The 14092-nt window shown below is 38.9% G+C and overlaps 2 protein-coding genes across 2 annotated transcripts; one reads left to right on the forward strand and one right to left on the reverse strand.

Moving 5' to 3' along the window:
* Nucleotides 1–575: 575 nt before the first annotated feature.
* Nucleotides 576–5524, reverse strand: LOC112254090 (zinc finger protein 180-like). The gene is made up of 2 exons (XM_024426323.2): nucleotides 4457–5524; nucleotides 576–1967 (listed from the first exon to the last, which is right to left on the reverse strand). Exons 1-2 carry the CDS (start codon nucleotides 4998–5000, stop codon nucleotides 1201–1203), a joined length of 1311 nt encoding a protein of 436 aa, XP_024282091.2. The 5' UTR covers nucleotides 5001–5524; the 3' UTR covers nucleotides 576–1200.
* Nucleotides 5525–5652: 128 nt separating this feature from the next.
* LOC121846775 (zinc finger protein 436-like) lies at nucleotides 5653–10408 on the forward strand. Its single transcript, XM_042324165.1, has 2 exons — nucleotides 5653–6497; nucleotides 9140–10408. Exons 1-2 carry the CDS (start codon nucleotides 6125–6127, stop codon nucleotides 9448–9450), a joined length of 684 nt encoding a protein of 227 aa, XP_042180099.1. The 5' UTR covers nucleotides 5653–6124; the 3' UTR covers nucleotides 9451–10408.
* The last annotated feature ends 3684 nt before the right edge of the window (nucleotides 10409–14092 follow it).

Consider the following 14092-nt stretch of genomic DNA (forward strand, 5'->3'; position numbering starts at 1 on the left):
AACTAGAATGGCCCAAACATACCAAGACAGTTGTGAAGAAGGCACAACAAAACATTTCCCCCCTCATGAGACTGAAAAGATTTGGCATGGGCCCCCAGATCCTCGAAAGGATCTTCAGCTGCACCATAGAGAGCTGCCTGAGGTTGCATCACTGCCTGGTATGGCAACTGCTCGGCATCTGACCGTAAGGCGTTACAGAGGGTAGTTTGAACGGCCCAGTATATCACTGGGGCCAAGCTTCCTGCCATCCAGGACCTATATAATAGGTGGTGTCAGAGGAAAGCCCACAAAATTGTCAGACTCCAGTCACCCAAGTTATAGACTGTTGTCTCTGCTACCGTACGGCAAGTGGTACCGGAGCACCAAGTCTAGGACCAAAAGGCTCCTCATCAGCTTCTACCCCAAGCCATAAGACTGCTGAACAATTCCTAAAATCGCCACAGGACAATTTACATTGACCCCCCCTTTTGTACACTGCTGCTACTCGTTGTTTGTTAACTATGCATAGTCACTTTGCCCCCACCTACATGTAGATTACCTCAACTAGCCTGTTCCCCCGCACACTGACTCGGTACCGGTGCCCCCTGTATATAGCCTCCACATTGACTTGGTACCGGTGCCCCCTGTATATAGCCTCATTATTGTTTTTCTCATTGTGTTACTTTCTATTTTAGTCTACTTGGTAAATATTGTCTTTTTGAATGGCACTGTTGGTTTAAGGGCTTGTAAGTAAGCATTTCACGGTAAAGTCTACACTTGTTGTATTCCGTACATGTGACAAATATAGTTTGATTTGAGCACTTATTTGTCATTCCCACATGGAATCTGGGAATAATGTGTACATCACTGGTTAGAGGACAATTTGTAGAAAACCGCTAGCTACATTTTGGAGTGTTTCATTTTGATTCATGTGGGTCTCCAACACATTAAGTGTAACAGAACTCTGGATTTTTTCCCTGATGAGGCTATTATTCATATCATGCTGAAATCAATAGAACAGGGGGTAAACATTTAGGATTCTACACTGTGACATCATTCAAATACTCCAACTACAATGTTAAAACATTCTACATTGTGACATTTTATTGATATCATGAAACTCCTTCATGTATATTTTCTGATGTTTAATCAGAGATATTTAACCAGAGTATCTATTCCCACATTGATCACAGCTATAAGAATTGTTTCTCTGGTGTCTAGTCAGACCGTTATGTGTAACAAATCTCCTCCCACATTGATCACAGCTATAAAAGATTTCTCTCCAGTGTGTGTTCTCTGATGCACCTTTAGCAAGCTTGAGCGATTAAAACTCTTCCTACATTGATTACAGCTATAAAGTTTCTCTCCAGTGTGAATTCTCTGGTGTAATTGTAATGTATATAATTTTGAAAAGGTCTTCCCACAGTCAGAGCAACTAAACGGTTTCTCCCCTGTGTGTGTTCTCTGGTGTATAGTCAGGCGGCTAGATGAAACAAATCTCTTCCCACATTGATCACAACCAAAAGGTTTCTCTCCTGTATGTGTTCTCTGGTGTACAGTCAGACTACTAGATGTGACAAATCTCTTCACACATTGATCACAGCTATAAGGTTTCTCTCCAGTGTGTGTTCTCTGATGTACCTTCAGGCAGCTTGAGTGAGTAAAACTCTTCCCACATTGATCACAGCTATAAGGTTTCTCTCCTGTATGGATTCTCTGATGTATTTTAAGGTTTGCTATAGTGGTGAATCTCTTCCCACAGTCAGAGCAGTGAGCTGTATCGCCTGTGTGAATTCTCTGGTGTACTTTTAGTGAATCTAATCTTGAGTAACTCTTCCCACAGTCAGAGCAGTAGTGAGAATTCTTCCCTGTGGGTTTCCGTTGGTATTTCTTGAGGTGTTCTGATGTGGAGAGACTCTTCTCTGCCTGGTCAGCGTCATGATGTAGCTGAGGCTCCCCAGAGGATCCACAATAGTCACCTCTCTCTCCTGTGTGAACAACAAAGTCAGACGGATGGTTAAAGGCCCACAACAGCAGAAATCCACTCTTTATTTTGAGCTAAAAGGTGCTTCCCATGACGTACAACCATTTACGTCTGTAATGAATGTTTAAATGCTTTTACAAACTTATTTGACAATTGTCTTAACATGACATAACAGTAATATTTAGTCTTATTTTTTTCACTTCAGTAGTAACAATGATGACTCTAGGTTAGAATGTAGTCCCCTTTCTGTTTTTGCTCAAATTGTCGCACGAGGGCGATGTGCACGCAATTTGGTTGCAGAAACTCGTCCCTGCTAATACAGAAACCGTTTGTTAAGGCTGTAGTAAATCTGCATGGAGCAAAAATGTTTGCAATCGACTCAAATCAACTGCTTTATACTTAAAAAACACTTCAACCAGTAAAATGCTCTGTGGCTAGCTTTACTACCAGCTTGTCAATGAGCATTAGCATTCAAGTGCTGCATCCAAAACAGGTATTTTGCAACTATCACAACCAAATATTATCTTAGCGACTGTTCAAGCAATAATCAAAACAACAATTGTAAGCATTTTGAGAACCCTAAAAAGTGTTTTTGGTTAGAAGTAATAACCTGGTAAATCTAGACTGTTGAATGGTGGCCGTTGTACTTGTTTATGACGTGACTCTGAGTCATCAGGTTGCCATCGGCTGCATGGGGTGTTTTGGTTTCACTCTGGGTTGAGTAGACAAACAGAGGGGACAAAGACTCTCCTATTTCAGTGGCTGATAATAAGGGGGATCCAGGATTGGTCCATTTTAGTTTTAAACTAAGGCTATACTGTCTATGAGTCTTTATGTTAATAAAGAGGACAATGTGGGACATTGGGATCACATTTCTAAATGATTGGAAACAAAAACACATGTAAATGCAGTTCCACATGTGAACTTACAGAAATAAAAGACTTTATACACTGAGTGTACAAAACATTAGGAACATCTTCTCTCTCCATGACAGACTGACCAGGTGAATCCAGGTTAAAGATATGATCCTTATTGAGGTCACTTGTTAAATCCAGTCCAATCAGTGTAGATGAAGTGGAGGAGACAGTTTAACCCCCTAGAGTTAATGTCTGTACCTCCACTGAAATCTAATTAGCATAATACAAAACCCCCATAAAAATGTGTTTGAAGCTGTAGCGGTACAAAGCTACAGTGATGTCTGTCAGACGTTGAGACATCCTGAAATACTTCTCATGAAAACATCTGAACACACTAATATGATCTGAGGAAAGGGAGTGAATTATTTGTAAATGTCGAACTGGTGATATGCTTCTACACCTGCATTGCTTGCTGTTTGGGGTTTTAGGCTGGGTTTCTGTACAGCACTTTGAGATATCAGCTGATGTAATAAGGGCTATATAAATACATTTGATTTGACTATATAACCATTGATACTTGAAGAATATTACTTATAAATGCCACAAATGCTTCAACTGTATTACTCCACCAGAAACCAAAACATAAGCTCGTATAACGCCACTGTTTGTAAACAAACACTGTATAACCTCTCGATCTGGTCAAAACTATCATTATGACCTCATGGATGGCCAGTCGTATTCATAGTGTAGTGAATACAGGGGGTAGCCCTGAGCCGAACTCAAACCTGGGTCCAGCGACTGTCAAGCCAACACCTTATAACTGTTACACCAAAATGTTTGAACTTCTTGACGAGGTCGCTAGGTTTTGGGTTACGGTTGCTACAATAGCTTTCTCTATGAATTTGAGTAGTTACATTTCTCCAGAACCCATCCCTCGGCTGTTTACCAAACCAAGTCTCAGGGTTAGCATTTTGTTACTTTTTAAAAAGTAAGTTGCCCCTTTAAAAAAGCCACACATCAATTAACAAATCTGCAGTTGAAACAATAACAAAGCTGCCATTCCGCCACTGTTTTGGTAATAAGAAGATGTTATTTAACTTGGCAAGTCAGTTAAGAACAAATTCTTATTTACAATGACGGCCTACACCGGCCAAGCCCGGACGATGCTGGGCCAATTGTGCGCCGCCCTATGGGACTCCAAACCACAGCCGGTTGTGATACAGCCCGGATTCGAACCAGGGTGTCTGTAGTGATGTGATGCAGTGCCTTAGAACGCTGCGCCTCTTGGGGGCTGGAGAAATATAACTACTCTCAAATTCATAGACAGACCTATGGATGCAAGGACTGACCATCCATGATACCAACATTATAGTTTTAACCATGTTGAGTATATACAGTGTTGATTTATATTGTTTCTCAACATTGGAGTAAAAAAAAGCTTATTTGGGGTTCTGATGGGTACAACATTTGAACTAAGCTCATGAGGCATGTGTTATATTCTTCAATAATCAATAGCTATAAATAAATAATTTAAAAGTCAAAATATGGATGTGGCAATTGCAGATTTCCCCTTTAACACCACACATCAGTTCAACAACTGCATAGTTTGTGCCTCTGTTTTTAAGACAGTACTTACTAGTGTTAATCAGGGCCAGGTTTCCTAAAAGCATCTTATGGCTAAGTTCATTGTTAGAACCATTGGATGCCTTAAGTTGCCTTTGGGAAACCGGCCCCAGATATCCATTGTCCTCCTCATTTTTCGTTGTGACAGTCATCTCTCCCTCCTCCTCTTTCACTCCAAAAACGGAATCCTCCTCTTTCTCTGCCTCCTCTTCTTTTACTGTAACACCCCCCTCTTTCACTCTGAACGCGTCTTCCTCTTCTTTCACCGTAATGTCTCTCTCTTCTTCTTTTACAGTAACATCCTCCTCTTTCACTCTGAACGAGTCTTCCTCTTCTTTCACTGTAACAGCCTCACCCTCTACTTCTTGTTTTATTGTAACATCCTCCTGTTCTTTCACTGTAATGTATTTCTCTTCTTCTTTCGCGGTAACAGCCTCAACCTCTACTTGTTTTTGTAATGTAACATCCTCCTCTTCCTCCTCCTCTTTCACGAGAGTTTCTTTCTCCGTCCAGCAGACCGCCTCTTCTTTAGCAGGAGAGTAGCTTAGTGACCTCATGGTCAGAGATGTTAGCTAGCTAGGCTAATGCTAACTTAACCAGCCCGCTAGCTGACCAACAACAACGTAAATATGAAAGTGAATGGAATAACTTACTAGACGACAGAAACTGGTTTAAAAAACAGCAGCTAATATAGACCAAAAGCATATAAATAGCTCGAATCTGTCGGCTATGTTGGCTAGCAAGCTATGGAGGTGGTTGACGAGCTGATTCTGAAGAACCGTCCACTAGATTAGACGTCACGCTGGCAGCATCGCCTGAAAGAAGCACATCGCGGTCTGCTGACTGGAGGGGAAACGCAGTTGAGGATCATATTTTATTTTCAGACAAAGATTATTTTAAATGGATTTAATGAAATAATACTATTACATTGAGACATACAAAGACAGAAATGTGTTGATTGATTAGTGCGAATAAAAAATGTTTACTACAGCTAATTTTAAGGCAGTTTCATTCTGTCATACTAAATCTAAATAAGTAGCTAGATATTGTAGGTCTATTCTGCTCCTACATGGTGTAACAATACATCATGTAGATGTATATAATGAACAGACTAGGTCTATACTGCTCCTACATGGTGTAACAATACATCATGTAGATGCATATAATGAACAGACTAGGTCTATACTACTCCTACATGGTGTAACAATACATCATGTGGGACTTTAAGGAAATGCTGTTGTTTCACTGGTGAGTAAAAACTCATGCTTCCAACACTTTAACTTGTCTGAAAATTAAATATACGTTATACTCACCTGCATTACCCACTCCAGCCAGCAGATGGCGGTCTGCGACTTTAAGGCAATGCTGTAGTGTGACGTATATTCTAGTGGACGGAACGCTTCTTTCAACAGCAGCAACAGTTAGTCAGCCACCTCGGTAGCTTGCTAGACAACATAGCTGAACCAATAAAGCTTGTTAGACGCTTTAGTGTATATTAGCCACTGCGTTTTAAACCCACTTCTGTCGTCTAGTTGGTTATCCGATTTCATTTCATATCTACGGTGTTGTTGTTATTAGTCAGCTAGCGGGCTGGTTAAGTTAGCATTATCCTAGTTAGCTAACATCCCCGACCCTGCGGTCACAAAGCTACTCTCCTGCTAAAGAAGAAAAGGTCTGCTGGATGAAGGAAGAGGAGGATGTCACAGTAAAACAAGAAGTAGAGGGTGAGGCTATTACAGTGAAAGAAGAAGAGAAAGACGTTACAGTTAAAGACGAAAAAGACGCGTTCGAAGTGAAAGAAGAGGATGTTGTTACTGTAAAAGAAGAAGAGTATGTTACTGTAAAAGAGGAGGATGTTACTGTAAAAGGAGAGGAGGATTCCGTTTTTGGAGGAAAAGAGGAGGAGTGGGAGATGTCTGTTACATCGAAAAAGGAAGAGGAGGAAACTGGATATCTGGGCCCGGTTTCCCAAACGCATCTTAAGTTATCCAATGGTTCTAATGATGAACTTAGCCATACGGTGGTTTTGAGAAACCTGGCCCTGATTAACACTAGTAAGCACTGTCTTAAAAACGGAGGCACAAACTCTGCAGATGTTGAACTGATGTTTGGTGTTAAAGGGGAAATCTGCAAATGTATATCCAATTTTTGACTTTTAAATTATTTATTTATAGCCATTGATTATTGAAGAATATAACACATGCCTTGAGCTTAGTTCATACCCCATCAGGATTGTACCCCAATCCTGGACCTAGGATTGAGTTCAGCTCAGGGCTACCCCCTGAATTCACTCCACTATGGATACAAAGACTGTCCATCCACGATGTCATATTGATAGTTTAACCAGGTTTCTAGGATATATAGTATATTCTAGAATTCATCCATGATGTCATAATGATAGTTTAACCAGGTTTCTAGGCTATATAGTATATTCTAGAATTGCCAGTGAAGATTTCCTGTAGGGGCAAATTATTAGAGCTGTTGATAAGTCCATTTTTTTTCATGTTATTATAAAGGCAAGACATACCTAGATTCAATTACATTCATGAATTGGCTTGAAACCTTTGTTTTAAAACCTTCTCAAAGTTGGTGCCTTGACGGATTTGTATAAAATGGTTTGTCATAAAACACTTTTTATTTATTAAAATGTAAACTTTATTTAACTAGGCAAGTCAGTTAAGAACAAATTCTTATTTACAATGACTGACGACGCTGGGCCAATTGTGTGCCGCCCTATGGGACTCCCAATCACGACCAGTTGTGATACAGCCTGGATTTGAACCAGGGTGTCTGACGCCTCAAGCACTGAGGTGCAGTGTCCGCTGCGCCACTCGGAAGCCCCAAAATCATGTTCTAGTGCTGACCCCAACTAAAATACATCTTGGTCAACGAAGAGTCATCTGTTCTTTCTACCAATCTCCCCATGTGTTTTTATAAAATCAACTGTATGTACTGAACTGGAATGATGCTTTAAGCTGTTTGATTAAATAAGATACACAAATGACTGGAGGGAGCCAGAGATCAAGATAACCTAACCAGAAGAGAAAGAAATTATGCCATTATGCTCCTGAAGTTTCCAGTAATGGGCTGTCGGCAATCTTTTCCAGTTGGAGTGCCAATGTATCTTACCATTTCTACCGATCTGTGTGTAGTTATGATTTTCATATGCACATTTTCATGGAACAGTTTAATTTAATTTATAATCGTATCTCAAAATTATTGTCTGTGATTAATCTACATACTATCTAGATTAAAATTATACAAATCTAAAAGTAACTTTTATTGCCATTGCCAACTATGTAAAAAAAAATTGCCAACATATAAAAACAGTGCAGCCTGCAGGTAGAACATATCCCGATAAAAATGTATATCATATAAATGGCTGCACATGGCCTGTCTACAATGATCTTTAAACACTGTTTCAACTATCAACTGGGTCGGCCCAAAACCTCGAGATAGCAAGCTTGCGACATTGTATAAAATATCTGGGCCCTCAGAGTTTCCCGCGCCAGTGAGTTCGGGACAGACACAGCTGTCGGCTATTTGTGCAAAGGATAAGAAGTAATCAGGTATTTAATGACATTTCCACTGGAAATGTAATTTCCACATTTTTCCCTTTAATGCTGAGTGGTTATCGAAAGGGCGAGAGCTGGAAATATTTGACAAATACTTTGAGGAACTATTGTCATACGCAATTGATTCTAATAAGATTTTGCTTACTTGCTGTTTGAGGTGAAGAAAAAATTATTTGGAGAAGCTGAATCATTTTTTTTTGTTGAGAAGCTCCACAACTCATTAGTGGTTGTGCATTAAGACAATCAGAAATACTATCAGACATCCCCAAATGACCACATTTATAGGTCTACATCTGCGCGCAGGTCAGGTAGATTAATCCTACTTCTATATGTGTGTGTTCTATCAGGTGTGCTTCCTTACTCAACATTGACAGGAGTGTTTCAGACAAAAGACAATGAATAAGTAGACAAAACTGACCCATCTTGCTGGGTCAGGTCAAATCAAATGTTATTGGTTGTGTCTTTGGCATCATTAAAGTGAAGACTTGTTTTATCAAATCAATTCTCTGTCATTATTATTACGTGATTAAATAATCATGAAAGTTTTGTGCCACTTTGGCAAACACTTAGTGTACAAACCCTCATTGTCAGGCTGATGTTAAAGCTAGCCAAAGAACATTTTACTGGTTGAAGTGTTTTTAAGAAAGTATAAAGCAGTTGATTTGCGATGCTGACACAAACATTATATTAAGTAGGACATTCAAACGAGCCTTACAATTATAATCCAAAGTAGTGTGAAATGCACTCATAAGCAACCTGGAAATGGAGGTTACTTCCCTGAGTTTTCCCCCATTCACATTCAGAATACATTGTAAGAAACTAAAATCTTTGCTCACCATTTTTGCTCCAGGCAGATATAGTACATCTATAACTATCGGCTTCCTCATTAAAAGGGAGGAGTTTCTACAACCAAATTGCGTGTACATCGTGTCGCAATTTTAGCAAACAGAAATTGTCCTATATTGGAGAACAAAAGTTGTCTGGCACATTGCTTAGGGTTTCAACAACTTGAATAACTCAATCATCGATGTTACTACTAATGTGAAAACAAGACAAAATATGACTATTCTTGCTCATTTTGTGGGCCTTTAACCATCTGTTTGACTTTGTTGTTCATGCAGGAGAGAGACGTGACTATTGTGGATCCTCTGGGGAGCCTCAACAACCTCATGATGCTGACAAGGCAGAGAAGAGTCTCTCCACATTAGAACACCTCAAGAAACACCAGCAGAAACCCACAGGGAAGAGAACTCACCGCTGCTCTGACTGTGAGAAGAGATTCACCTCATCAGCGGGCATTAAAATTAATCAGAGAATCCACACAGGAGAGAAACCTTTTAGCTGTACTCAATGTGGGAAGAGTTTTTTACTCAAATCAGCCAGCCTGATATCACACCAGAGAACACATAAAGGAGAGAAATCTCAGCTGTGATCAGTGTGACCAGAGATAATCTGATACCTCTGAAAATACCTCTGATCAAACATCAGAAAATACATACATGAAGGCGTTGTTTCATGATATCAATGAATTAATGTAACAGTGTAGAATGTTTAAACATTGTAGTAGGAGTAATTTAATGATGTCACAATGTAGAATGTTTTAACATTGTAGTAGGAGTATGCTAATTGTCTTTATTCCACTACTAAAGAAGCATGACTCAAATCACCTCATATTTCAAACATTCAGCCTGACAAAAGATACATGTTTTATTATTCCATGCCTCACATTAAGTTAATTATTGCCAATACATATTAACAAAGGGGTGTACATTTGCTTTTGATATTTCATATTTACAATTCATGTAACATTTAGTAATCATAATTATTTATGCAACCTGCTGACAATTTCTGGGTACAATTATATTGACATTGTTGCCCTGCTTTTAGAATATCAGGGTTCATTCTCAGAAGTGCCAACCCAAATGTACTAGAACATGATATTGGGAACTGTGCCCCGATCCAGCAACATGCCTATTGAGTGAACACTGAGAAGAGAGAGAAGCTCCGCAGTGAGGTGAAAAGTTACTACGGATGTTGCAGGAGTTTCCTCTTGAAATCAGAAACGTTTGTGGTAAGGACAACTTGGTTGCTGATTGTCTCAAGGGTTGGCAGTCAAAAATATTTGTGTTTTGCATTTTCCCATGTAGTTCAAAAGATCTCAATTTATTTTGACACATTTTTCCGTATTGGAGATGAGTTTTATCTTATTCTTTTCCGTATTTTTTAAAACTGCGCTGTTGGTTTGGGGCTCCTAAGTAAGAATTTCCCTGTTGTATTTGGCGCATGTGAGTTTTGTTTGGGCTCTTTCCAAGGGGACGAGAGTTCTAGAAGCTAGTGAGTTTTAGGAAGACGAGAGTTCTAGAAGCTAGTGAGTTTTAAGATTCTATAGAAAGAAAAAGGAGAAAAGATACGATTGTATATTATTATTTAGAAATATGTTTTTTTCTTGTTTTTAATTGTTGACAGCCAGTAGACACAATGTTTATATTGTAGTTGATTATATTGTGAAATGGATGTTGTTTTCTGTTGGTGGTGAGCAAACTTGTCCAACACAAATATAGGATATATTTGTTGTCTTAAAGGGGAAGGTGTTACAGGCTTTGGTTTTTCCATTTATGTTTTGAGGTTGGACTTTAGCATGTATAGCTCGTTAGCACGTAGAGCACACTGATTGGTGTCACCTCGGTAGTCAGTATGTGTTACACCTGTGATGGCTTGTCCATCTCGTTATGGTTGAATATTGCATCCAATTGTTAATATTTGAATCAATGGATTTTCCTTAGGATGCTCATTAGTCTTTCAGTTGTTAATCTTCTGTTTTTTTGTCCTCATGTTTGTTGTACTAAATATTTGTTTATTTTCATTGGTTTTTATTTGTTTTTTCCTGTGAAGCCATTGTGTTGCATCCATGTCTGTGATGTGCTGTATAAATAAAGCTTGATTTGAACATATTGCAAAACAAATTATCCTCTACTGACAATCAACATATTACATTTTTATTTAACCTTTATTTAACTAGGCAAGTCAGTTAAGAACATGGCTTAAATTTGGCTTAGTTAGTCGGAGACAGGAGTCCTGGAGTCAGGTAAGTAAGCCTAAATGATAACACCTGGGTTAATCCTTATTAGGTTCAGTATGAACACCTGGGTTAAACAGGATTAGGTTCAGTAAACTTGAGACTAAACAAAGGCAGAGGCAAAAATAATTTGTTAAAAAAAACTTTACTGTGTATGAAAAAACGCTCCAAAACAAATGTCGTCAAACCATCCAATTATTGAATGTAAAACCACACTGCTTCTACTGAGCAGTAGAACAAGCGGGGTTGGCCGCAATTTGCTGTGAATTCAATGGAAATGTGACCACAAGAAGAGTACAACAACTTCAGGTGAGATATCTGCATGATTATCAGGATTTTAAGAAGAAACAACAACTTCAGGTGAGATCTGCATTATTATCAGTATTTCACATTTCTCATAATCATATTTTTGTGACATCATTTCCATTATTAAATTATCTCTGCCTTTTATAGACTCTGTGGAAGAACCTTAAACTGTAAAAGTAAATTGGTTACTCCCTTTGGTAAATATATTCCACTGTCTGAGTCAATCTTTAATCTTCTTCATTCTAAGGACCATAAGAGTTTATTTGTGCTTCTAACCGTGTTCTTTTTCCAGAGGAAAGGAATGTGAACAGGTTGGAAGAGACAGTACACAGTGAGGGTGCAATGTGAACAGGTTACCAGGTGCCGCTGGACCATCCTTCTCGTGTGGATATGAGCTCTGTATCTTTGCTGCTCAGCTGTTGTGGGATTTATGTCTGGAGTGAATAAAAAGTTACTCTGATCATATTACTATGTAGTAACTATTAGTAGACCATGTTACTAAGTAGTAACTATTAGTAGACCATGTTACTATGTAGTAACTGTTAGTAAACCATGTTTCTCACCCTAATATCCACTGTCACCAAGTAGTTGTCAACTATGTCGTCCTCTCTGAAACTGAGACCAATGAAGAGTTGAGGGAAATCCTTCAATCTTCACCTTTCCAACGGCCAACAATGTTTGAGAACTCTAAATGAGGAGGGCATCCACCCTGAACATTGATGGAACACCAATTGTTATGGTTACGGTACTCCTCAGCATCAGGTGTTGATGGTAAAACCAGTTGTTATGGTTACAGTACTCCTCAGCATCAGGAGTTGAGGGTAAACAGGTTGTTATGGTTACGGTACTCCTCAGCATTAGGAGTTGTTGGAAAAACCAGTTGTTATGGTTAATGTCAATGTACTGGCTAAACACAAAACTTTTTGACTGCCCACCATTGAGACAATCCGCAACCAAGTTGTCCTTACCTTGGACATGTCTGATTTCAAGAGGAAACTCCTGCAATATCCGTAGTAACTTTCCACCTCACTGCAGAGCTTCTCTCTCTTTTCAGGGTTCACTAGATAGGCATTTTGCTGGATTGGGGCCCAGTCCCCAATGTCATGCTCTAGTACATTTGGGTTGGCACATCTGAGAATGAACCCTGATATTATATATTTTTGTACCCAAAAATGGTCAGTAAAATGCATAAATAATTATTATTAAATTGTAAATATGAAATATCAAAACCAAATGTACACCTCTTTGTTCATATGTATTGACAATAATTAACTAAATGGTGAGGCATGGAATAATAAAAGATGTATCTTTTGTCAGGCTGAATGTTTGAAATATGAGGTGATTTGAATCATGCTTCTTCAGAAGTGGAATAAAGACAATTAGCATTTGAATGTTGTCAAGAAATGCTGGAGTGATGTAGGATTGTTAATAAATTATAGACCAATTTATTATACTGCGTCCATGTGTATAGGCTGCAAGTACATTGAAATTAAATCACTGATATCGATTAGGGGGGAAATCAGGTTGTACGTGATGTTGAAACTAACACAACAAAAAAACACATGGAAAGGGGAGATATATTTTACCTCCCTGGTTAGAGGACAACCTGGAGAAGACAGTCAGCTACATTTTGAGTTTATGGGTCCCCAACACTAAGGGAAACACCACTTATTTGTCATCACTCATATTGCGTGAGAGAGGGGGGACATCCTGTTAAAATTAACAGCTCAAACACCACACAGAATCTGTGAATAATGTGCACATCACTGGTTAGAGGACAATTTCTAGAAAACAGCTTGCTATATTTACGTGCTGCATAATGATTCAAGTGGTTCGCCAACGTGGTAAGTTTAACAACTCTTTTTGTTACTCACTTTGTTAAATCATATAAATAGTACTCATTCATTTCAGAGTCTAGATTTTCCCGCTGAGGCTAATATCCATATCATGCTGAAATCAATAGAACAGGGGGCAAACATTTAGGGTTCTACATTGTGACATCATTAAAATACTCCTACGACAATGTTAAAACATTCTACATTGTGACATGATTTCATTGATATCATGAAACAACTCCTTCATTTATGTATTTTCTGATGTTTGATCAGATAACTTTTATCAGAGTATCTCTTCCCACATTGATCACAGCCATGAGATTTCTCTCCTGTGTGTGTTCTCAGATGTACTATCAGAATGTTTGGCTGAGTAAAACTCTTCCCACATCGCTTACAGCTATAAGATTTCTGTGTGTGTGTTCTCTGATGTGTTGTCAGATAGTTAGATGCAACAAACCTCTTCCCACATTGATCACAGCCATAAGTTTTCTCTCCAGTGTGTGTTCTCTGGTGTGATTTCAGGCTGCCTGACTGAGTAAAACTCTTCCCACATTGATCACAGCTATAGGATTTCTCTCCAGTGTGAATTCTCAGGTGTCCTTGTAGTGAATTTAACCTTGGGTAATGTTTCCCACAGTAAGAGCAGCAGAAATGTTTCTCTCCTGTGTGAATTCTTTGGTGTACTTTTAGTGAATCTGATCTTGAAAAACATTTCCCACAGTCAGAGCAGTGGTTAGGTTTCTCTCCTGTGCGTGTTCTCTGGTGCACTTTTAGTGAATCTGAACATGAGTAACTTTTCCCATAGTAAAAACTGTGGTTAGATTTCTCTCCTGTGTGTACTCGCTGGTGTATTTTAA

Source organism: Oncorhynchus tshawytscha, linkage group LG07 (assembly GCF_018296145.1).
Source record: "Oncorhynchus tshawytscha isolate Ot180627B linkage group LG07, Otsh_v2.0, whole genome shotgun sequence".
In the NCBI taxonomy this organism is placed as follows: domain Eukaryota; kingdom Metazoa; phylum Chordata; class Actinopteri; order Salmoniformes; family Salmonidae; genus Oncorhynchus; species Oncorhynchus tshawytscha.